Genomic DNA, 25,908 nt, shown 5'->3' with positions numbered 1-25,908 from the left:
CACCACATCCAAAGCACCTTGATGCGCAACATTTCATTTTATCACCTCACTGCCTATTCTTCACCCTCCCTTCCCACCACACAGTTGGGACAGATGTTCAAACCAACCTTCTGTAGTTTCTGCTGTGATTCAGCTGCTTTCCTTCTATATTCATCTGCTGTAATTCGAGTATCCTTCAGTTCGGACTCGTAAAGATCAGCCCGTCGGCGTGCTGCAGCGAGATCCTCTTCAAGTTGTCGCACAGTCACTTGCATCTCCTCCATCTGAGCATGAAACTCCTGTTTAAAAATGAGGGAAAAATAGCACAATGGACAACTATTCAGAGAAAGCGAGGGGTTGGGTGTACCAGGAGAAAGAAACTAAATAAATAGATAGATAGATAAATGGATGGTAATCCTATATATTTGAGCAGATTTCGTTACTTTAGAGATGCATCATCAAAGATCCCCACCATCCAGGCCATGCCATCTTCTCACAGCTACCATCAGGCAGGAGGTACAGAAGCCTGAAGTCCCACCGGACCAGAATGGCTACTTCCTTTCAACCAGTCAGTTCTTGAACCAACCAGCACAACCCTAATCACTCGAGTTTAGCAACTCTATGACCACTTTGCACTAAAATGGACTTTGCTTTGTTGTGTTCTAATTGTGTTCTTCCTTGGAAAGATTGTGTTTAATTTCTGTTTGCATGATCATCTACATGATATTCAGTATCAGGTCAAGGACGCATTTGAAAGACAATTGTGTACATGATAGCTGCTGATCAATCCCTGTAAGCGCTACAGTAGGACACTAGTTTCAATTTTCTCCTAACTACTACTATTCTTCTCCACTATGTCCCTCCAATCTCCCTAAATACGTAAAGCCTATAGGGCAAAGAACTTTGTAAAAGACACTACAGAAATACAGAATAAATTTTAACAACGACAATGTGATTTTGATTTTTGAGAATCTAGAAGAAAACAAGTCTGGACAAGAGGATACATGTATTGAAACATAAGAAAAATCATGTAGTAAATTGATAAATTGGTTTATTATTATCACATCTACCGAAGTACAGTGAAAAACTTCGTTTTGCATGCATCCATACAGATCATTTAATTACAACAGTGCATTGAGGTAGTACAAGGGAAAACAATAACAGAATGCAGAATAAAGTGTTGCAGTTACAGAGAAAGTGCAGTGCAGGCAGACAATAAGGTGCTAGGCCATAATGAGGTAGACTGTGAGGTTAAGAGTCCATCTTATTGTACCAGGGGACTGTTCAATAGTCTTGTAACAGTGGGATAGAAGCTGTCCTTGAGTCTGCTGGTATGTGCTTTCACTTTTGTATCTTCTACCTAATGGGAGAGGGGAGGAGAGAGAATGTCCAGGGTGGGTGGGGTCTTTGATTATGTTGGCTGCTTTACCAAGGCAGCAAGAAGTGTAGACAGAGTCCATGGAGGGGAGGCTGGTTTCTGTAATGTGCTGAGCTACGTCCACAACGCTCTGCAGTTTCTTGCAATCTCCGGTAGAGCAGTTGCCATATCAAGCCGTGATGCATCTGGATAGGATGCTTTCTATGGTGCATCGGTAAAAATTGGTGAGGGTCAAAGTGGACATGCCAAATTTCTTTAGCCTCCTGAGGAAGTAGAGGCGCTGGTGAGCTTTTTTGGCTGTGGCGTCTCCGTGGTTGGGCCAGGACAGGTTATTGGTGATGTTCACTCCTAAGAACTTGAAGCTCTCACCCCTCTCGCCCTCAGCACCGCTGATGTAAAACAGGAGCATGTGCACCACCTCCCCCCCCCCCCCTTCCTGAAGTCAATGACCAGTTCTTTTGTTTTGCTGACATTGAGGGAAAGGTTGTTGTCATGACACCATGTCACTAAGCTCTCCATCTCCTTCTTGTACTGTTAATATGCATTAACTTCAGCTCGGCTAAATCTATGATGCCTTTAAACTATACCATGCCGTCCCATTCATTCATCATCCTCCGTAGATTTTTCAAATTTTCACCCACTGGTTGGAAATTCTCTCAGGCATTTGCCTTTCGCTATCTCTAAACTCTTCCGACTCTAAAACTATCCCATTCATCTCTCCATATCATAACTCCAACCACATATTCAATCCCTTCAATTAATCTCATTGATGCATACCATACCTTCATCTATCTAAAATTCCTTCCCCAAATTCCTTGATTTCTCTGCATCTCCCTTGATACCACATATTTAATTATTTAATATCCACTTTTTGAATACAACTACACGAGGTGCTTTTTATGTTAAAGACATCACAAAAATGTGAGTTGCTGTTGTTGGATTGCAACCAGAAATCCACAAAATTACTTACCAGAAGCCCTTCCAACCTTAAAAGAAGTTAGTTAATTGTTAAGCCAATGTGGAACACTCCTGGTTCCTCAGGAGGGACAAACCATCAACTATAATAATTATCGAGCAAAACAGAATTTAAACTGAAATGTAGCGTAAACCTGCCATAACCGAACCACAATATGTAGCACAATACTTTGAACTGATGAACTTACTTGACAAGAGATACAAGGTGGATGGTCACCAAAAATATTGCTGATAGAAAAGATGCAAGAGAAGCAAATCTACATATGTATCAGTAGAAAGCAAGTTAAGTGCATTGCACAAGAGTCTGGAACAATCAAACAAAAATGAAAAGAAATATTGATGCACCAGATATCCCTGGTAGCCTAGCAACCTCAGGATTTAATGCAGAGTTTGTGCTAGAAAGTGGAAAGAAGAGCTTATCTTAACTATAAATGTGTTGTGTTATAGTTAAATAAATAAAAATCAGTTTTAAAGTTCCTACTACTGTCAGATCCCAAGCATGCTTTTTAATTCTTCACTGGGAGTTCTACCTATATTCTAGCCGGACAATCAAAATCCAGGCTTCCAGTTTTTATGTTAAGCATTTTTCCTAGATAAGCAGCAAAGAAAATCACCCAGAAGCTCAGAATAATTTCCAAATGTTAAAAATAGTTATAGTCAATGAAACACTGAATATTTTTAAGACATTGTTTTATAACACAATTTTTACAAAATAATTTATTTAGAAGGTTCAAGTGCCAACTTTGATGTTGCTATGGCTACTGGTTCACAAGTTACTATAGTAACTGGTACTTGAAAATATAATTAAAGCACTGCAGAACTGCACAATTTTTCAGCCATGACTAATAAAGTGATACAACATCTTCCTTTTTAGTTCAACTTAGAGGCAACAGTACAGACCAGAAAACACAAGCACAATATTCCTTTTCTGGCCAGATAGTTGGTAGATGGTGAATAGATTCAGAGCACTAATCAGAGCTTAAGAATTAAGAATAGTCATACATCATACAGTCCCTCAAGCTTGCCTCATCATTCAGTATATTCATGGTTGATCTAATCATTAACCATTTTTCCATCCCTTAACCTTAGATTTTTGGACTACCAGGAATCTATCTCAGTCTTCAGTACACTGAATGACACAGCATTGATAGCTCTTTAGGATGGAGAATTCCAATGATTCACATCCTTTGAAAAAATAATTTCTTCCTCATTTTCGTTTAAAGTAAGATATGTTCCCCAACTCTAGTCTCACCCACCAAGGGACACATTCATACAACATTGATCCTGTCAAGCCTCTTTGGAATCTCCTATGTTTCAATAAGATCACCACTCATTCTTCTAAGCCTCAGGCAATATAGGTCTAATTTACACAACCTTTCATCATTAAAAGAAAACACTTCACCCCAGGAATCAATCTCGTGCGACTTACCTGTACTGCCTCCAAGGTTCTTTAAAAAATACAACCAAAGATGTACTTGGCACTTCAGTGTGGTCTCACCAACCCCTGTGCAGTTATAACACTTCCCTGTTTTTGCACCCCGTTCCACTTGCCTTCTAAATTACTTGTCTCTGCCATTGAGAACTCCAAGCCCATATCGTATTGAAAACCTAGGTGATCATCATTCCACAATTAACCTCCCAGAAATGTTGTTGACAAAAAACAAATAAATATAAATAAGTATTCTATAACCGAGAGCCCAAATATGGTAGAAATAAAGAATAGATTATACAAATTCAGAGTGGGAACATGGCAGAGAAAAATACCAAAATTAGCTTAAAAAAAAGGCTTTTACTGCTATTAATAACGAAGGATTATAATTCCAATTTTATGTTTACATTGGTGTGCCTGGAAACCTTTCAGTTCCTCAGCCTCTTTCCTTTGTTTGCTTTTGATTTCTACTAATGCTTATTTTCCATTTCACTATTCTCTAATCATCCCAGCACAAGTCCTACATCATGACATAATTTAGTTCTAAATATTAAAATCAGATTTCTGATTGCTACCTTATGACAGACTACCCCGGTTCTAGATTTGAGATTTTAGTTTCCTTCTTTTATTAACAGCGAACTTGTTTTTTTTTTAAATTTGAGGTACTGCTGGACCAGAGACTAATGTAGGTTGGTGAGCACAGGATATTGAGTGAAAAGGACCTGGAACAAGTTAGGAAACAAGACAACAGGATTTTATGAAGGGTGGAAAGTGAGAGGATGACCAGGACAGCACTGGAATAATGGAGTCTCAAGGTACAAAATGCAAAGATGAGGGTTTCAGCAACAGATGAACTAGAGCAAAAGATAGAGATGACTAGACAATGCAGCTGAAAGATGTACAAACTGGATGTAAACTCGAGCTTCAGTTCAGGATGAAATACAAGTTAGCAAACAGTCTGTTTCAACCTTCAGTGCCCAAAGATGGGAATGGGATCAGTGATAAGAAGATGCACTGGGAGCTAAGGTGGTGGTTTTGGTCTTCCAAACACTAAAGTAGAGAACTTCGACATTTGATGTCCAAAAAGCTGCATGCAAAATCATGAAGGGATCAAGTAGTAATGGTGGAGTTGACTGAACATGGAATCTAAACTTCTATTTATTAGCCATGATATTTGCTTATCTAAAATATATATTTATCTGTTGCATAAATATGTAAAACAATTAATCCAATGTTTCTAACAATCAATTAGGTGACTAATAGCGAAATTCATTCCTAAAACACTTTTCCAGAACCATAACATATTTTCCCCTGTAATAATTACTCATATTGACCAATTATAAAACATCTTCATACTTAAATATATGCCTAAGCTAACTTTTCTCCCCAATGCTGAGTTTCCTAACATGTATTTTGCATTGCTATAATTGATGCACAAGGTGGGTAGTGACTTTGATCTTGCCCTCATCCCAAATATCTCAACCATAGCTGTCAATGATAGAGCTTAAATGTTGTGAGGTATATTTGCACTGTGCATTTGCTGTCAGTCAACAGTTGAACTTTATAATGTTGCTCTAAAACATTGATAATGGTGTGTATTTATGTAACACCTGTAATGTAATAAAACATCCTGAAATTCAAAACAGCAATGTCAGCAAACAAGAATTGACAGTGAGTCACATAAGAAGTTATTAAAGTTGATGACAAAGAAGCCTAGACATAGAAAGAGGAGGAAGGAGAGGGAGGGAGGGAGGGAGGGAGGGAGGAGAGGAAGGAGAGGGAGGAGAGGGAGGGAGGGAGGAGAGGGAGGAGAGGGAGGGAGGGAGGAGAGGAAGGAGAGAGAGGGAGGGAGGAAAGGGAGAGGGAGGGAGGAAGAGATGGATAGATTTAGGAAAGGAATTCCAGACATCTGGCCTTGGCAGCTGAGGGCACAAATGTCAATAATGAACCAAGTGAAAAAAAGAAAAATCGGGAATAGGATAGTGCAGATACTTAGTAGGGTTATTAAGACCGGAGGAGATAAAAGAAGGAAGATACTAAAGAAAATGCTCAATTAACCAGGATCTTAGTAGGAATGGTGAAACAGTGTTCTATCCTTTTCAACAAGGGTGGATTTTGCAGAAGAAAGCTGTTGTAATGTGCACATACACTACTTTACAAACCAGAAAGCGACAATCCATAAAACAAAAAAGCTGGGCAGAGTGTCAACCACCAAGGCAAATGGCATGGCTCTCAAAATCCATTTTGTGATTTAGGCCACTTTTTTCTTTTTAAATATGTACTTAGATGTAAATCTTTTATGAAATAAAAAAGCTTTTGGACACATTCTCATTTTAATTGCAGAAACATGAGAGAGAGTAAATACAAGAATTCTAGAATGGTAACAAACAATTACTTATTGATAGGGTCATGCAAGACTGAAAATAAGACTGCAATGAAATCGGCTGATAAAGTGAAAGTCTGAACACCAAAACAGAATTACTTGCATTCAAAGCTCTAAACTTGCTGAAAATTACAGCCGTATTAATGCTTACATTCAGTTGGGCCAAGAGAACACCTTACTGCATCAAAGTGCTCTAACACAATTTCCTTCAATCCCATCTATATGTACCAATTACCTGTTCTTTGATTTCCTGCATTCTGTGACTCTGCTCCTGAATGTCCTGTAGCAGCTGGAGTGCTTTGTCGTCCTCCTGAGATACTTCTACACGTGCCTGCTCAAGGCTACGCTTCAGGCTCTGAGAAGAGTCAAATCATAACATCAGAAACCCATTCACATTACTGCTACTTTATTGGCAGGAGTAGGTACACATCTTGAATACTTTGGGACAACTTAATATATTTGGTAACATTCCTTCAAAATTAAACTCTCATACACATTATCAACAGTGATCTATAAACAGACATTTTCAAGCAAAACTATCTATGACACCTGCCCACACAAAACTGAATCGTTTCAATCTACTGACTTTGTCTCCTCATTTTCCTGTCATCACTGACTGCTGTCAGTGCTTCAAGTGATGGGGACCATACATCATGATCAGCTCAAGAACTTTGCTGCAGCAAAGACAAGTTAAACAGTCAGGGATGAAAAGAGGGGGAGGGGTGGTTGATTTGTTCAGCCAGAAATTTGCTTCCCTCAATGTCTCCTATAAAAAGCTCTCATGAGACACTATGTTGTTATTTTACAAGAAAATACACTGATTATACACATAATGGTATTTGGGAGACAGGAATGAAATCTACAAGAAGTATAATTCATAAAATAATTTAAATTTGTTTTGTATAAATAGGCCAAGAAATGAACAATTTCCACAAAAGGCACAAAGTATGGCAAGTCCCATTATTTACCTTTTCTCCTTTAGTGCCCCACACTCACTAAAATAACGCAAGGCTTTGGTCTTGAGTGCCATTGAATTGGCATTATGTTTTATTTTGTGTGTGAAGGAAAATATGGTGTTCAGGTCCAAGGCTGGGTCCAGGGAAGAGGAAAGAACACACCAAAAGTGTGAGGGCTGCCCAGGGTCTGGAGGAGGTGACTTGGAGGGTTTGATAAATGCCCAGTGTGGTTGGAAATCACAGTGTTGATCAAATTTTGGGGATATAGGAGTTAAGGGGTATCTTAGTCAGGCCTGTGGGTGGGGTGCAAGCAAAGGAGAATGAGGTCCCAGCAGGTAGGGGTGTGTGTGCTGGAAATTAGGGCCTCAGTCAGCTAATTTAGGAGATGGGATGGAGGAGGGGAGAGTTAAAGGAATTATGTTGGGTCAGTGAGTAGGGGGATGGCCAAGGGTAGAGCCGAAATTGAGAATTTATATTAGCAGGGTCCCTGCTGGAAGTAGTGCAATGATAGTCAGTCCCAGAATAAAGTTGATTACTTTCCCCAGTGTTGGTCCAAACAGAGCACTGGATGGGAGTCTAATGTCATGCAGAAACTGCACCAAACACACAAGCACAAAGCTCACCAGGAAGTGGCTGGTCTAGCTTCCTGATACAAATTGACCTGGTTGTTATGGTGTTTCACTCCACAAAAGTCCAAATTCAATCAAGTAGTGCTGAAATAAATAGCACTACAGAGTCAAACATCTAGGACATTGTATTCAGGGTGTCAAGAAATCCAGGAAGTAAAATACAACAATGATCAAATGTAAATTTTGAAATTTAAATCAGGGTGCAAGGTAGTTGAAATCAGTCAACTTCTAACATTGTAAGAATCCTGCTACTCAAGCCACTAAATAAAATTACTATGCAATCTGGTTTTGTTGTTTGTGTTTGCTTTGCATGGAGTGTAATCACTGACTTCAAAGGATTCATGCCCTAATTACCTAGCTCCAGAGAATTCAGCTTGGCTGGAACCAATGTTCAAATTCCCTGAGATAAATGAAGAAACTGCTAAACAGCTAAAAACACACAACCCATCGGGTAAAATGAGTGGTAAGTTTCATGCAGCCTCGTCTACTCTAACCATTAAGTTTCAGTAGTACTGTGCACCAAGGAAACTATGCTGAACTCTGTATCAGGTCTCAGCCAGGCACACTGAAATAACAGACCTGGTTCAAGTAAAAAATCTAATTGGCCACAGATTTGGTCCCAATATCCCATTATCATGTTGAAACTTGCTCTATTCAGAACAGATCCCAATTATGTCCACAATTCCCCTGCCCTCTAATGAAAGAAGGACATTCATTAGATAATTGACAAATGTGGCCATTGGCTTTCACTAGGTAGATAGGCGATTGCAGATATTCATTCCCAATTACAGGATAAATCATTACAAGACCTGCAAAGGGAGTGCAACCATCTACAACAATAGCACACCCACCTACTGAACCCCACGCTTATCCAAAGTGCAAAATTTTCTGTAGCAGTTGCTCATCTCAGTGTTTCAGCCAAGATGGGCAGTAAACATTTGATAGAAGAGCCTCTTTTCATAAACCTAACTTCACCCCAAACCGCGAAATTTCCACATCAGCTATTAAATGGACATCTGCTTTCACCAGGAAAGGTCTCAGTTGGACAGTAAGATGTGCCAACAATGACGTTCAAGTCAAATTGTTGCATAAAAGGCTTGGCCATTATTACCTGTCTTTAATCCAGATTCTCATGCAAAGGCTTTGGCAAAGGGATAACATAAATTATAATTATGCACACTTTACTGAGCTATAAAATTTTGCACTTGCTCTACCTCTCACAGTTTATCTTAGAGCTGCCTCAAGGCCAAAAGGAAGCATTTCTTCTGCACGTCATAACCAGATCTTTTTAAGGTACATGTCTAGTAAAGCTATCATGCTGAAGGAAGGTGCTCATTAGGCAGAGAAATGCTGTCAGAAATTAATGCCAATTGCCCGGATATAGAAAGAGAAATGCCAATTGAAATTACCAATCCATAAGAACTTTTAACTCACACACTCCAGAATACTGAACCAAATTATCATGGATTTCAGTACAAATCACATTAAGTAGACTCTATCCATTTTTGAGCTCAACATTTATGCTTCAAGATCTGATAGGTACATGAAAACAAATAAATCTGATGATTAGTGCGACCAGCTAGATTTCTAACTAAACAGAATAATCCATGGAAATGTTAATATTTGAGCCATTTTCTGAGGAAGTTGTTCACTAATCAACAAGTCAGACTAGGTTTAAAGGATAGGTGCCAAAGCCCAGAACTTCTTTCTGGACTCTTCCCATTCACTTGATGATCTCCCTCAAATATATATTGGTTTTCTCCCAGGTTGGCATCAAATGAAATCCAGCTAGCATACGTGTATAAATATGTGGGGTTCTGCTTACACCCTCAAGGGATTCTCCTCCTCCAAGAATATAATATTTATATCTGTAGATGATTAGCAGTTATGAGGTTGGACAGGTCTGCAAAATTTAGGAATCTAGAAGATGGCTCATGTGACTAATGGATTAAATTATTGCCAAAGACAGAACACTACCTTATGCCTCAGCAACGTGCATGAATCCCATCTCAAACATGAAGAGCACTTCAGGAATAATGGTGTAACTTACAGTGATACAGGGATGTTTGAGGATTTACTTTTTAGTTGCACATGCTCTATTCAGGTTGTCGCCAGAATGACCTTGCATCGTGGAGTTTGGGTTCGTTCTGATTCAAGCCGAGAGAGCATAAGCATACAAAATCCACAACAGTGGTCTGCTTGGGTACCAAAGGACAACCCAAACTAACGTAGCTAATTCAAAGCTAAAGAAACAATTATTTTGATGCCTTATCTGACTTAAACCTTACATGCATTGATTAGACCTGTTGGGCTTGGGTCGACATAACCAAGCTCTAACCTGGAACTCATGAAGAATACTAACCTAGTATATACTTCAGAAACATCTGAGAGATCTTCCCTTGAGCTGGAATTTAAACTTTAATTCTTTCCAGAAATCACAACTCTTAGGAGCAGGTTTGGAAAAATGGATCACCACTCAGGAAATTTGAAATAGTATCTCAGTTCTGAATGCCTAGTCAGTACAATATAGGTTATTGATGTCTGGGGATCATCTATGATAGTTCTGTCAAATATGAAAACCAGTTGATGATATTACCAAAAATTGCTAGAGAAAAGTTCCATAAGTTACTGCATGGTACAGAATAGAACAATGTAGACAAGAAGTTTCCTGGTTCACTTCCTTGGTCTCTGCTCAGTTAATTCTAACAAAAAGCAATCTAGACTTAACATTTTTGTATTATAAAAAAGCAAATAGACAGAATCTTGCTTCTGCTCCCAAGAAATATCAATTATTTTGGGAGAATTCTGTTGTAAAATAAAAGATAGCTGTTGTGATAGCTCTTTCCCCACACCTCCCCACCCCACCTTTAAATCAAACTCTTGGTTCATACATGAAAACGATTACTGAGTTGAAGTACTCAGCCATGGCTGTAACCAAAAAAAAAATCAGAACCAATATGAACAGCTGCAATGAGGAGAATTCAGAAAGAGAAAACAAAGCCAACATTTCACTATAAAGACACAGCAAGGTTATTATAATGATGTTTGGACAAATTCATGTAATTACTCCAAAGCAAAGTAAACAGGAAGCTGCAAAGTAAAAGAAAAGATTTTGATTTATATTAAGACAAAATGTGCCAGCCAGCATGGATACAAGTACAGTTCATGCTGAAACACATGGCTTATGAGTCATTTAGAAATGTGCAACAGTACTGAAAATGGAGAGGCAGGCAGGTTAAGAAGGGAATTCTAAATTTTAGACTCTGAAGTGCTAATGCCTCAGCCATTGACAGTCAAAGTGGGAATTTGCTGGTAAATATTGGATGAGATCGTGGATGGAAATGCTTAACTTACACTTGGCATTCAACTTGGAACTTAACAAATTGTAAAAAGAACTGCAATTGTTGACTCAAACCAAGTCAGTCTAGCCAGAGTGGTCGCGTACCAGGGTATGAAGTTGTGAATCTGAACAGAGCGGGAAGTCACTGCAAAGAGGATAGGTGCTGCCACTTGCCTCTGGTACTTGTGGGAATTCATGTAAACTTGAGGCAGTAACCTTCATACAATATTTTACTTAATGTAAGTTTCTATGCATAATCTGAAAAGATCTTTATAACAGGCTGAAATGTAAAACATAGATAATATAGATCAAGTAATGGCAACATAGATTGCCTAAACTGCAGAGTTTGGAAGCTTATGTGGAGTAGGACCGTGCCAAATGAACGTTTCAGCTATAGATGTACCCATCTGGCTCAGAGTCAAGAGCAATACCATGAATTGGAGATATTCCTTCAAATCAGCAGATCTGGACAGTTTGCTGTAGTTACACCTGGTAGAGAAGTGCAGGATCAGATTGGGTTTCTAAAAGCTTGGTCAAAAAAATAGATTTGAGGGAGATAATTCCAATACTTAGGCCCTTTAGGGATAAAGGCAAACAAAACAGCAGTGAGATGAACAAGGCCTAGTACATTCCTATCCAGTAGTTCTACAGATTGGTCTTAAACAGACAATAATTGATGAGGACTGGTTAAAATTTTACACAAGCAAAATAACAGTAATGGAGCATTTTCAGTTTTATTTCAACAAAGAATAAAGTGGGATGGCACAGTTCAAAGAACATGTGCTTTGAAGTTCTGCACCTCATTATGTGCCTGTGAATTTATTCACATTGCAACACATGGTCTGTTTACCATAGAAACTGTTTCGTGCACTTTCAAATATGATAATTTACTTTTAGGAAAGAAAAGAAACAGATGAAATTATAATAATTTATATTTTGTCAGGAGGCAAAAAATGAGGTACTGCTAACACAATGCAAGTTATTACCTTACTTCCTGAAATCCACACTGCAGTAACACCAAAGACATGAACATAACCTCATTAAGGGGCAGCCAGATCACATATCAAAGAACATCATGTGGTGCTCTGACAGCTTCCAGGAAGAGTGAAGTGGAGCTGGTACAACCCTACCATGGCAGAACTCATCCACGCACCAGTGATGGACTAAGCTGCAGAGGCTGTGCATCATGTGGGAGGGCTGGACTATATGTATCACAGTTTTCATAAATGTCTTAGATGATAGATTTGAAAGCCAAGCATACAAGCTTGCTGATGACACTGCACTGAGGGCAGCACGAGTGGCAGCACTAAATGAAATGTAGTTATTAGTAGAATGAGTGAATGCAAAGCTATGATCAAAGTTTTCATGATATTAAAGGAAGTGATAGCAAAGGTAAACATTAGAAGTTCCTGCAAGCCATGAAATCAAGGTCAGTGTCAGACCATTCAACAGCAAAGTTAGAAAACACTTCTACAAAGAGTTTTAACCAATACAGGGAAAAGACAGTTACTTGGAGTAAAATCGTAGTTCAATTGTGACTTAATTCAAGGGAAGAGCAAATGAGGGACTAAACAGATTACCTCTGACCACATGTTCTGAAACCTGAAAGCTCTCTTAGTAGTAGGTAGACAATCTGAACATCATTCACAGTCATGAGCCAGTAATGGAAGCTTCTACTTACACTACATTCTGTAATATATGTTGCCAAGTCTTGCTCCAGGATTGACTTCTGGGTTTCAGATGCCTGAAGCTCCACATCCTTTTGCTCAAGTGCTGTTTCTAGCTCACAGACTTTACGCTGTAAATGGGTGACTTCTTGATCCATCTGAAAAAGAAACCCTTAAAACATCAAATAAAGCAACCATTTAGTATCATTAACATAGATGAATCTTAAACTTCTGGCTAAAATCTCGATGTTATAACATTTCAGGTTCAATAGTAACTGGTTATTTCGTGTTAAAATCAAAAGGTAACCGCAGAGAAGGAAAACTGCAGAGGAGAAAAACTGATTGAAAACAAAACCCTATAGACATCATTATGGTTTCCAAATTCCTCATATATTATTTTAAAATCTGTAATACTAATTTTCACCAAAATATTGCCATGCAACAATGATACTTTGATCTTGTAAATTTGAGATATTTTCACTGCAACCCTACACCAATCACTTGCATCATTTTGCTCTCACACAAAGACCAGATCATGCAAATTTCTTGTATGTGCCCCAGTTCTTCCTGGGTACAAGTATAAATGAAGTAATAAATACTTCTTTCAGATGTGAAGCTTCAAGTTTTATTTCTAAGAAAAACTCTTACAATTACTGAGGTTTCTATGTTCAGGAATAGTCTTTCTATTTTCTTCTATCATAAACAATTTTAACTGTCATATAGAATATGCTGTTTCTGTCCTGGATAGTCAAATGCTCTTCCAAGCTTCCCTTCAATGCACCAAGAAATTATTTACATTATAGTTTAAGAGAGTAGAAAATTCAGTCATTCAACCTATTACGAATGTCCTATTCTTTGGAAAGAGCTTTGATCTATCACGATAGCCCTGCTAATTGTATCCTTCAAGTATTTATTCAATTCCCTTTTGAATCTGCTATTTATTACTCTTCAGGCAGTGAATTTATCACATCAATTTGCAGCAGAAATTCTTGTTGTGTCCTCATGTCACCTGTTTCTTTTCATAATTATCTTACGTTTCTGTCACCAGAAATATTTCTTCCTTATTTATTCTACAAAAAACCTTTATTAATTTTGATCACTTCAATTACACCTCCTCTTGACCTTCCCTAATCTAAGGAGACCAACCAGAATTTCTTTATTCTCTCCACACAAGTAATGGTTCTCTTTCTGCCACTCTTCTACTAAATTCCATTTGGGTCCTCTTAATGGCTTTAACATTCTTTCCTAAAAGTCTGATCACAGTCTTCCAGCTGAGGCCTAATCAGTGCTTTTCAAAAAGGTTTACCAGAACTCCTTTGCATTTGTACAGCATGCCTCTATTTATAAAAGCAAAGAAAGCCATATGTCTTTTTAATTAATTTTCCAACTTGTTCTGCTATATTCACACAACACATCATTGTCCCTGTTTTCACGTTCCCTTTAAAGTTATACCAAGGTGAAGATGTAGAATCAGTTTGGGTGCAGATAAGAAATAGCAAGGGAAAGAAATCACTGGTGGGAGTAGAGTACAAATCAAGAAATAATGGGGGTTCACACAAAGGTAGTACAATAATAGCAGGCATCTTTATTCTTAATACAGATTTAAAAAATCAAACTGACAAAGGTTGCCTCTAGGAATAACTCATTGAGTCTATTTGGGACAGTTTCTCAGGACAAAATGTTGTGAAACCAACCAGGGAACAGGCTACTTTACATCCAGACACATGTAATGAAACAGGATTAACCACTGATCTCACATTAAAATACTCTGGAACCGAATATGAAATTCTATTATGATATGATCACTCTTCCCAGAGTATGACTGATACAAATGTCTTGAACTACTTAAATTTTAAAGGTTATTACAAAAGGTGTTAAGACACAGTTGGCCAAAGAGGATTGGGAAATAGATTAAAAGATATTACAGTAAATCAATAGTAACAGGAACTTAAGAAGATATTTCATAATTCTCAACAAGGATCAATTCCATTGAGAAGTAAAGACTCCTGGAGAAGGATGATCCATCTGTAGCAAAGAAAGGCAGAAAAGGATGATATCAAAGAAAAGTATACAATGTCGTAAAGATACGTGGTAAACGACAAGATTGGGAACATTTTGGGAACCAACAAAGGATGACTAAGTAAAAACAAACAGGGTGAAAATAGATGATGAGAATAAACTTATAAGAAATATAGAAACCCAAATAGTAAAAGCTTTTATAAGCATGTAAAATGGAAGAATGCAACTAAGGTAAATGCTGGTCCCTTAGAGGATGAGGCAAGGGATATAAGGAGTAATGGGAGTGACCTCACAGATACAAAATATTTATCTCTGAGTGGAAAATGCTAAAAGCATCCGTGTAATAGTAGAAATGTGGGGACAAAAGCAGAGAAGGAACTTAATGCAATTATAATTAGAGAAAAGCTAACAGACTAAGGGGACAAAAGGATGGCAAGTCGCCTGGAGTTGCTGGGTACTAAAACAAAATGGGTGCATTGATTGTTATTTTCAATAAATTCCTTAGATTTTGGAAAGTCCCAGCAAAGTTGAAAACCACAAATGTAATGCCACATCTCAAGAAAGAAAGCAAGCAGAGAGAAAGCAGGAAACTATATGCCAGGAAAATGCTGGAATCCATAATTTAAGAAATAGTGTTAGAATAAAATTGAAAAACATAATAAACCATGTTGACTCTGTTAGTTAGCATGAAAGGGAAACTGTCTGACAAATTTAGAGTTCTTTTAGGATATAATGTGCAGGATGGATAAAGGGGAACCAATACATGCAGTGTGTTTGGGTCTCCAGAATGCACTTAGTAGGTACCACATAAAAGTTAAGAGCTCATGACATTGGGAGTAATACATTAGCATGGATGGATGATTTGTTAACTAACAAAAAAAAACTTAGATTACAAATTTTTGGGGTCCCAGCACTGATCCCTGTAACATCCCACCAGTTACAGCTTGCCAACCTGAATGTGATCCATTTATCCCAACTCTATGTTAATGGCTTAGAGGAAGGTGCCAAGTGTACTGTAGCCAAAATAGCTAACAATACAAAGATGGTTGAGAAAACAAGTTGCAAATAGAGCAAAGTCTCTAAGCAAGGGATATGGACAGGTTAAGTAGGCGAAAAGATGGCTGACTGAGCATAATGTGTGGAAATATATTAGGAAGGATAGAAAAGCTGAATAATGTTTAAATGGCAAGAGACTACAGCATGCTGCTGTACAGAAGGGTCTGGGCATCCATGTACATGAAACATGGAAAACTGGAATGCATTTCCGCCAAGTAGTTAGGAAGGCAAATGGCTTGTTCTGCATTTCATATTCTTCTGCTTAAAATTTCACATTGCGGGTCTACCTATGGCTTTAAGTCCATTACCTTCCTCCTAACCTTACTGCATTTGAGTTCTATCTTCCTTGCTAACTTTTAAATTACACTCTTTATACCAAAGGCCAATTCATTAATAGATCTTTAAAAAAATAATGGTTTCATCATCAACTTTGGGAAACAACACTGGGCGTGTTCCTCCAAACTGAAAAATAATCATTCACCATTACTATGCTTTCCGTCACTTGGTAAAATTTTGCACTCACAAAGCAACTTTAATCCAAAAGGCTTCAAATTTTCCAGCTATTATTTGGTACAAAAAAAAACAATGGTACAGTTATTAATCTGAAAGATTAAAAATAATGAGTGAATGTGAAACATACCATGTTATTTATGGGAAAGCAAGTTATAATGAAAATTCCTGTGTATTTTGTCCCCCATATACCTTATGACATGTGTCCTGTGACTCCAGCAATTCTTTATTCTTTAACAGCAGCTTTTTTTCGAGAGAGTTTGTCTTGGCTGGTGAGTCCATCAGCGAAGTTACAGATCTGCAAAAGAACATTAAGATTTTATTATGTTTACATACGTTTCAAGGAAACCATAATACCATTGCCAGGTTCACTTATTTTGTGATATCATTTTTAAAAGAATCTTATATTAATGAGTTAAATGAGAATACAGCATTACTGGCCACAGAGGGGTTCATCCTTCCAAAAACCTGAACACTAATGTTTAGAATTCCTTGTCATGTGTGAAATTAGGAGGATTTAAAAAAAATATGAACCCAAATTTAAGTATAACCAGATTCTCAAGTTAGTTAAAAGGCTGATCTTCAAATTTGCTTGAGTGTTGCCATTAGGGTATTAGTCCATCAGACTCAACAACATTATTTTAACGACCCAATGGGTGTCAACGACAATCACCATTTCCAACAAGACAGGGTCCAACTACCTCCCTTATTATTACTATTGCTAAGTCTCCCACCATAAACTGATGGGTCCACACTAATCAGGTGCTGTTAAAGTGGCCTAAGCATTTTGTAGATAGTACACAGCAGCCACTATATGCAGGCAGTGGAGGGAATGAACATTTAAGGTGACAGACAGTGTAAGACCAGTCAACTTTATCCTGAATAACATGGAGCTTTTTGACTGTTGTTGCAGTTACACTCAACTGAGTAAGCAAAGAGCATTCCATCAAGTCCTGTAGATGGTAGAAAAGATGCGGGGTATCAAGAGGTGAATCATTTGCTGCAATGATACCTAGCATCCAATGTGCTCTTATAGCCACAAGTATTTATGAGGCTGGGCCAGCTGAATTTCTGGCCCATGGTAAATGACTGAGAAAAGGCCTATTTAGTCCTGTTGAAAGATGAATTTACCTTAACACAGCAAAAGTGCAACTCCTAAAACTTTTAGAGTAGTTTCACTCTTGTTCTGGAGTATAGTCAAACTCCAGCTAGAGTATAAATCCTGAAGCAATACAAGGAAAAATACAAAGAACCAGTTAGTGTGGTGGTGCAGCAATTATGATGCTGCTTCACAGTTCCAGGGACCCAGTTCAATGCTGACCTTGGTTGTTATCTGTGTGGAGCTTCCATGTTATCCCCCTGACCACTCCAGCTTCCACTGGCTGCTCCGATTCCCTCCCACATCCCATAAATGTACTGGTGGATTAATTGCCAACTGTAAATTACCCTTAATGTAGGTAGGTAGCAAAACTATTAAAGGGGGGTTGATGGACATATGAGAGAGAATAAGTTGTAGGGCTAGAGTAAAATAAGGAAAGGGGGACTGATTCTAATGGGATTGCTCTGTTGAGTTGAATGGGCTTCTTTAGTGTTGTAAGCAATAATATATCCAGGAAATAAAACTTCTGGATTCAGCTTTGGCACAAATGGATCCCAGTTAAGAACCAGTCCTGTGTCAAAGTTCGTACATATCCAAACCCTAACATATGAAATTGCCAAACTATTGTCCATTCTTATTTGACAGATCTTGATACAAAGCCAAGAGTCAGTGGAATTGAATGATGTATTTCAACAGACCCTGAAACTCACTTCATTACTGGCTCTGGTTCTGTAGGTGGTATTACCAAGTCACGTTTAGTGTCACCAGAAGTTTTGCTAGTTTTATGGCTGCGTTTATAATTTATTAGAAAATCTCAGCATCAAAAAAGTGTGAAATTAGTAAACTAACTGGGTTTTTGCCTCAGTCTGGCTTTATTGAATTCTATTTCCCAATTTGTAATATGAAATTTTAATTCTCTGTCTGTTGATGATCCAATATCACAAACAATTCAGACCTGTGCTCAATATAACCTTGGCCATATGGCCCAGAGTTTATACCTCCACTTGCCTTCCTTCTTTTCAAATTTCTTATGTTCATATTTCAAGAGAAATATTTATAACAGCCAATAAATCTTTTCACTGCTGAATGGCCACATATACATTGCTTGAAACTGGGTACTGTTAGATTCATTCCTTAAAAATAGCTCATTCTTTGAAATGCATAGATAGATAGAGTTATACAGCACAGTAACAGGCCCGACTGCCCAACTCATCCATGGCAACCAAAATGCCCATCCTTGTTAATCCTGTTTGTTTGCATTTGGTCCACATCCCTCTCAACCTTTCCTAGTTGGACAGATACTGATGTCTTTTAAATTGTAATTGTACCTGCCTCTACCACCTCCTCTGGCAGCTCTTTCCATATACCCACCACATTCTGTGTAAAAAACTTGCTCCTCAAATCCCCTTTAAATCCTTCCCCTCTCACCTTAATCATGTGCCTTCTAGTTTTAGACCCCTACCCTGGGGAAAAAGACTGTGACTATCTACTTTATCTATGCCTTTCATAATTTTATAAACCTCTATAACGTCACGCCTCAGCCTCCTTTGCTCCAGGGAAAACTGTCCCAGCCTATTCAATCTCTCCTTATAACTCAAGGACTCCAGTCCAGACGACATTTCTGTGAATGTTTTTTGCACCCTCTCTAGCTTAATCATGTCCTTCCTATAGCGTGGTGACCAGCACTGCACTCCAAGTGCAGCCTAACCAACGACTTGTACAAATGTAATGAGACAAGCCTACTCCTATACTCAATGCCTCGGCAGTTGAAGGCGAGCATATCATATCCCTTCTTCACTACTCTGTCTAACTGTCCCCACTTTCAAGAAACTACATACTTGTACCCCAAGGTCTTGCTGTTCAATAACACTCCCCAGGGCCCTGCCATTCCCTGTGTATGTCCTGGTCTGGTTTAACTTCCCAAAATACATCACTTTTCTCTTGTCTGAGTTAATTTCTATCAGCTGTTCTCTTGCCCTCTTTCCCAGTTGATCTAGATCCTGTTGTAACCAGACAACCTTGTTCACTGTCCACAATACCACCAATTTTGGATCATCTGCAAATTTATTAATCATGCCACCTACAATCTCTTATCAAAATTAGCCTTGCCCAGCTTTGGGTTTTAACTTGTGGAACATCCCTACCTTTTTCCAAAATTAACTTGAAAGTAATAGAATTATGGTCACTGATCCCAAAGTGCTCCCCCACTGACACATCAGCCATTTGCCCAGCCTCATTTCCTAAGAGGAGTTTGAGTGTAACCCTTTCTCTAGTAGGGCCATCTACATATTGTTTCAGAAATCTTTCCTGGACTCACTTAACAAATTCTGCCCCATCTAATCCCTTAGCGCTGTGGCACTCCCAGTCAATATTAAGGAAATTAAAATCAACACTATTATTCCTATGGCCATCTGCAATTACCCTACATTTTTGCTCCTTTTGAATTCCCACTGATCATTGTATGGGGTGGGGCATACAGTATAATCCCAAAGTATTCACTCTTTTTTTTATTTCTAAGATCTACCAATATGACCTCACTGGATATTCCTGCCAGGAATCCTCTCTAAGTACTGCTGTAATCAATAGTGCAATCCCTCTCCTCTCTTACCTCCACCTCTATCATGCCGGACATGTCTGTTCTCTGGAACATTGAGCTATCAGTCTTGTCTATCCCTCAACCCTGTACCGGCTATAATATCACAATCCCAAGTGCCAATCCATGCCCCGAGTTTATCTACCTTACCTGTGAGGGTTCTTGCATTAAAATAAATGCAGTTTAGCTATCAGACCTTTCTCACTCTCTGCCCTGCCCCTTGCGTGGCCTGCCTTCCAGACTTGTTCACTTTAAACTCTATGTTTGCTTCATCTTTCTCATCAGATACACAATTACTTTGCATACAACTCTGTTAGATTAGTTTAAACCCTCCCGAGCAACTCTAGCAAACTTCCCCACCAGGATATTGGTGCCCCCTCCAGTTCAGATGCAACGTGTCTCTCCTTGTGAAATGTCAAACCTGAACATATCAGAATACTGGTGTTTCGACAAAACTAGATAACACAAAACAAAAAATAGAGGAAAAATTACAAAAGAGGATACCATTCAGCCTGTTTGATTTGTACAAGTGAAATCCAGTCAGTCCCATGGTGCAGAAAATTCTTTTCCAATGCTTTTCTGATTCCCATAATTGAACCCACCACCTTTACTGTCCTTGGCATTCCATATCCCAACCATTTGCTGAGTTAAAAAGCTTTCTTTTAAATCTTATTCATTTCAAAGATTCAGAGATTAAACTGACTGGCCTGGAATCATTGGATTTGTATTGCATCCTTCTTTTGGAAGAAGGTTATAAAATTTGAAACTCTCCAGTTCTCAGGCTATACCCCTGGACCTATGGGTGTCTGGGAGACAATGGGCAGGCCCCTGCAATTTCCTTCTCTACTTCCCTCAGCTACCCAGGCTGTATCCCAACTGGACCATGCAATTTATCTGCTTCAAAAATAGTTCACCTTTAGCATGCAGACAAAAAGTGCTGAAAATATTCAGCAGGTCAGGCAGCCTTTCTAGAACTTTCTCTTTATCATTTTTTTGTCTATCCAGTTTCTCAATAACATATTCATTTGCTGAGATTCTGGCCATATCGGCTTCCTTAGTAAAGACAGATGCAAGATTTCAGCCATGCTCCATGAACACGAATTCCCTTTTAGTCCTTCTCTGACAATCCTCGTTGTTTACATGACTACAGAATATTTTTGGATTCCCTTTTATGATTGCCATTTCTCATATGCTCTTTCTGGCTCATTTATCCCTAAATCCTGCTTCCTAAATATTCTCCCACTAATACCCACTCCACTTGACCTGCTTCCTTTCCAGAACTAAATCCAGCAAACCCACCCTTTGCTGATCACGAAATTTCTCTTGTCTTTTAAATTTTCTTGCTTTTTATACTATTAGTGACCAGTGTCTATATTAGCACAGATGAAGTCCCTGATCATAACTATTCTATGGCTTTTGCACAGCGCTGTATTTTTCCTGCAAATTTGCTCCTCAATAGCTTTTCTGTTGTTGACACATGTATTGTTTCATAACTCAAGATATCCACTTTCTTTGATAAATCCAGATATCCGCTTTCTCTTCAGCAATGCAAATCCTCCTTAATCAGCACTGCCACACCACATCCCACTTTTCTTTCCTTCCCCACATTTCCAGAGTGTGTTGCATCCAAGAATATTTAGAACCCAATTGCTCTCTTTTTTAAGCCACGGCTCCACTACTGCTGTGGTGTCATAAATCCTTGTGGTTAATTGCACCTGAAGCTTATCAACCTTACTTAACATACTTCACAATTTATAAACATGCAATGTAAAATTATCCCAGGCATTCTTGTACTTTCCCTTAGTCTGGTCCTTTTGCTATTTACTTCGCCCTTTTCTTTGTGCCATGTTTGCTCCTTTTCAGTGCTACTTGCTGATGCCCATCCCTTGGTCAAATTAGGTTCATCCTGTCCCTATAACGTGAGTGAATCTCCCTGCAAGACATTGGTTCCCAGCTCTGTTGAAGTTCAACCCATCTGGCCTATACATGTACCACCTCCCCCAGAACTGGTCCCAGTATTTCAGGAATCTAAGCCCACCCTCCTGCACCATCTCTCTAGCCATGCATTTACCTACACTATACTCACTAGTACTTGGCACTGGGAGTAATCAACAGATTATTACCTTTAAGGTTCTGCTTTTTAATCACTTTTCAAGCTCTTTAAATTCTGCATGTAGGACCTTTAATCAATTTTCTACATACCCCGGGTAACAAACAGGTTCTGGTTTTATAGATGTCCACAAGTCAGAAAATACACAAAAATCACTTGATATGGTAACCATACCTCCAGAGTACTTTTATGAATGGCATCAAAAGCACACAAGTCTGATGAGAAATAACAATTACCAAAAGTGGAGGGAGAGAAGAAACTAGTTCTGACATTTGTAGGAACGGATGTATGTATGTACATCAGACATTTGACTTTAATATATTATGGAAGCCTTCATATGTAGGGGCGTCCATATATTGGGAGTTTGTAACCTGGGGACCTGTATGTCTCTGGTGCCAATATGGACCACTCCTTCTGCATGGTCACCCTGCCCCAGCAGATTTACTGGTATAATTACAAAGGGAACAAGAAAATACTTGAAAAAAATAAATTTTGCAGTTCTACAGAGAAAGAGCAAGGGTGTGATTGATGGGCTAGCTCACGTATGGTGGACAAAAAGAGCCTCTTTTGCTTAATCATCTTATGTTTCTGTCAACTGCATGGACATCTGCTGTGTGCTGAATCATTCAGGGCAACATCTTTAGATAGAAGAGCTGTTATAAAGAACCTATGAGAGAGAAGGGAAAATTGAATAAAATGGAGAAACTCTTATTCAGTACAGCCAAAAAGGACTAAGAAGGCCCCATGTCTGCAGGCAGATAAAATCCACAGATGCAAATAACCTGTTATCAATAAAATATATAATCATGTCATGCATTGTGCAACCGCTAAATCTGTTCATCACCACTTTCACCCAATTGGCAAAAATCACTCTGGCAGTAAGATCCAAGTGTATGCATCCATGTGCTAAAAGTAGCCTATACATGATGCGTGCAATGTGGGGAACTGCTGCGTGACCACAAAAACAACATTGTCATGTTCAAAGCACAGTGCTGGGAAAAGAATAACTCTGGTGACATGAAGGAGACAGTTACCTAATGACTCCTTTCATTCTGGAGTGCGTGATATGACAAAGGGTATAGAAAAAAAAACAGAGAACTTTGCAGAAGTAAAATTTTTACAGCACCTAAATGATCTTTCTGATTTGTCTACAAAAGGATTAATGAAAAAAACAACTTGGTTATTAAAATTTACTTAGGTTTCACTAAACAAACAGTACAAAATTGACTGTGTAGTTGACAATAAGGAAGAAAGATTTAGACTTTAGCAAGTCTGTATCAATAGATCAATCAATCAGACAAACAAATGGCAAGTGAAGTTGTCCAGAGAAATATAGGTGATACACTTGAGGAAGACAAAATGGGCATAAGAATACATAATAAATGGGACACTGAGAAATAGAGGGGAACAGAGAGATCATGGAATGCATGCCCATTAATCTCTGAAGGTAGACAAGCATGTACGTAAGGTGGTTCAGAAGGCAAACCGATACTCTCCAAGGCATGAAATGAAGCAGCTTGTTAGACCCTGTTAGAGTGCTGCATATGGTTCAAGTCATCATTTTACAGAACAGATATGACAACATTAGTCAGAGTAAAATGAGAGTTATTATTCTGACTGGAGATTATTAGTTATTGGCTAAGATGAAGTGAATTCTTTGAGAAAAAAGTCTGAGCCACAGTTTAAGTGAGGTGTGTAATGAGAAGCCCAGAAGGAATGAATAAGAACAACCAATTTCCTTAAGCAAGAGATCAATAGCTGTGGGCAAAGGCTTACTGTAATAAGTAAAGGGATTGGGGGTGACGAGAAAAGTATATTTTTATGGAAGGTGAAGGGAGCTTGGAACTCACTGCCTGTAAGAATGGTACAGGCTTATCACATTTTACTGAGCACTTAATGTGCTATAACCTGTAAGATGAGAACTAAGAGCTGGATAGCTTTGCTTGGCCATCATAGAACAATAGGTTACTTCCGTGCTATATGCTTCTATGATCACAAAAATGTAGAACCTTAAAGTAGCTATAAGCTTCTGAAAACATAGTAACTGCTTGCAGATTGTGAGCACAAAAAGTAAAATTCACTAATATTCTCACCCACCACAGACATAAACTTCAACATATACCCAAAATATGTTGTGGTTGCAAATATAAAGGATTGCAGTGCATAAATGGTTATAAAGAAGATTATAATTTAAATGAAGTTCAATACCACGAGAACAACTACTCCTTTAAGACGGGTACCTGTCCATCTTAAGGAGAAGTGATAAAACCTATAAACAGATTTTAATCAAATCTTAAACTATTTTAGGTCACAATTTTCTTATGAAAATTTGGAAATAATACCACACAGAAACAGAAGGAATACAGCACAGGGGCCCCAAGCTTGCTCTGCCATTCAAGATTTTTATTTCACTGCTACCTCCCATCTGGCCAATTTTCCCAGCATATCCCCACATTCCTCAACTTTCTTTGCACCAAAAATCTATGGACTCCATCACTGTACATATTCAACAGCTGGGAATGGAGGATTCAAAAAATTCACAACTCTGAGTAAAATGTTCCTCCTAATCTCTATGTTAAATGGCTAACATCCATTATCCTGAAACTACATCTCCTAATTCCTGCCAGAGGAAACAACGCATCATCATCATCCACCCTGTTAAGCTCCCTTACGATCATGCAAGTCTCAGGGATCACCTCTCACTCTTCTAAATTCCAGCGAGTATAGAGCAATCTACTTAGTCTTCTCATTGGCCAAACCCTCATCGCGCAGATCAATCACGTGAATCTATATGCACTGCTCCTCAGATATGGAGGTGAAAACTGTACGTGGTACTCCAGATATGGTGTCACCAATGCCTTGTACAATTACTTGCTTTCCTAACTGCATGAAGCGTGGCGACACTTGCGGGCTGCCCCCAGAACACTACACAAAAAGATGTATTTCACTGTGTGTTTCGATGTACATGTGACTAATAAAGATATCTTATGTTATATCTGCATGCTAATAAATGAATTAGCACACCCAAATCACTTTGTACACCAACCTTTACTAGTTCCTCACCATTTAAAACAAATCTGTTTTCTATACCTCCTATATTTCTATCCTTGATAATGGGAGAAACAAGTTTCAATGCATGGAACAAACACACCAGTGCGAGAAAAAAGGATGCTGTTACATTGGGATGGGTTTCACTTGAACTGGGCTGGGATGAGTAGCCCAAGTGAACCATACAATTAGGACAGCTGTTAAAGCTCTTCTAAATATTAAGTATCCTGGAATATTTAATTTCCAGCCTTAGTCACTTTGTAACCAAATGTCTGTATTGGCTGTTAGATTGCGTACAATTTTCTCTATTTCTGTCATTGAGTCATAGTCATTGAGTCATACAGCAAAGAACAGGCCCTTCAGCCCACAGGGTCCATGCCAATCATCAAGTAGCTATCTATACAAATACCATTTACCAGCGCTTGGTCAGTAGCCTACAATGCCTTGGGAATCCAAGTGCTTATTCAGATGCTTCTTAAATGTTCTGAGAGTACCTGCCTCCATCACCTTCTCAGGCAATGGATTCTAGATTGCAACCATCCACTGGTTGAAGAATATTCTTCTGCAACTCTCCTTTAAGCACCTTACTCCTCTCTTTAAACCTATGTCCTCTGGTTTTAGGTCTCTCCTTTATGGGGAAAAGATTCTCACTATCTAAGCCTCTCACAATTTTATACATCACCATCAGGAACCCCCTCAGCATCCTCTGCTCCAAAGAAAACAAAACCAGCCTAAAT

At 38.6% G+C, this 25,908-nt stretch overlaps 1 protein-coding gene across 1 annotated transcript in view; it reads right to left on the bottom strand.

Moving 5' to 3' along the window:
- LOC127579322 (citron Rho-interacting kinase-like) overlaps positions 1-25,908 on the bottom strand; it is a 196,458-nt gene that overhangs the window by 110,590 nt on the left and 59,960 nt on the right. The window contains 4 exon segments of the mRNA XM_052032041.1: positions 108-278; positions 6,380-6,499; positions 12,751-12,894; positions 16,514-16,619. Coding sequence (XP_051888001.1) covers positions 108-278; positions 6,380-6,499; positions 12,751-12,894; positions 16,514-16,619 — 541 coding nt within the window.

This window comes from Pristis pectinata, chromosome 17, assembly GCF_009764475.1.
Source record: "Pristis pectinata isolate sPriPec2 chromosome 17, sPriPec2.1.pri, whole genome shotgun sequence".
Taxonomy (NCBI): Eukaryota; Metazoa; Chordata; class Chondrichthyes; order Rhinopristiformes; family Pristidae; genus Pristis; species Pristis pectinata.
This window is presented reverse-complemented; position numbering and strand designations above follow the sequence as displayed.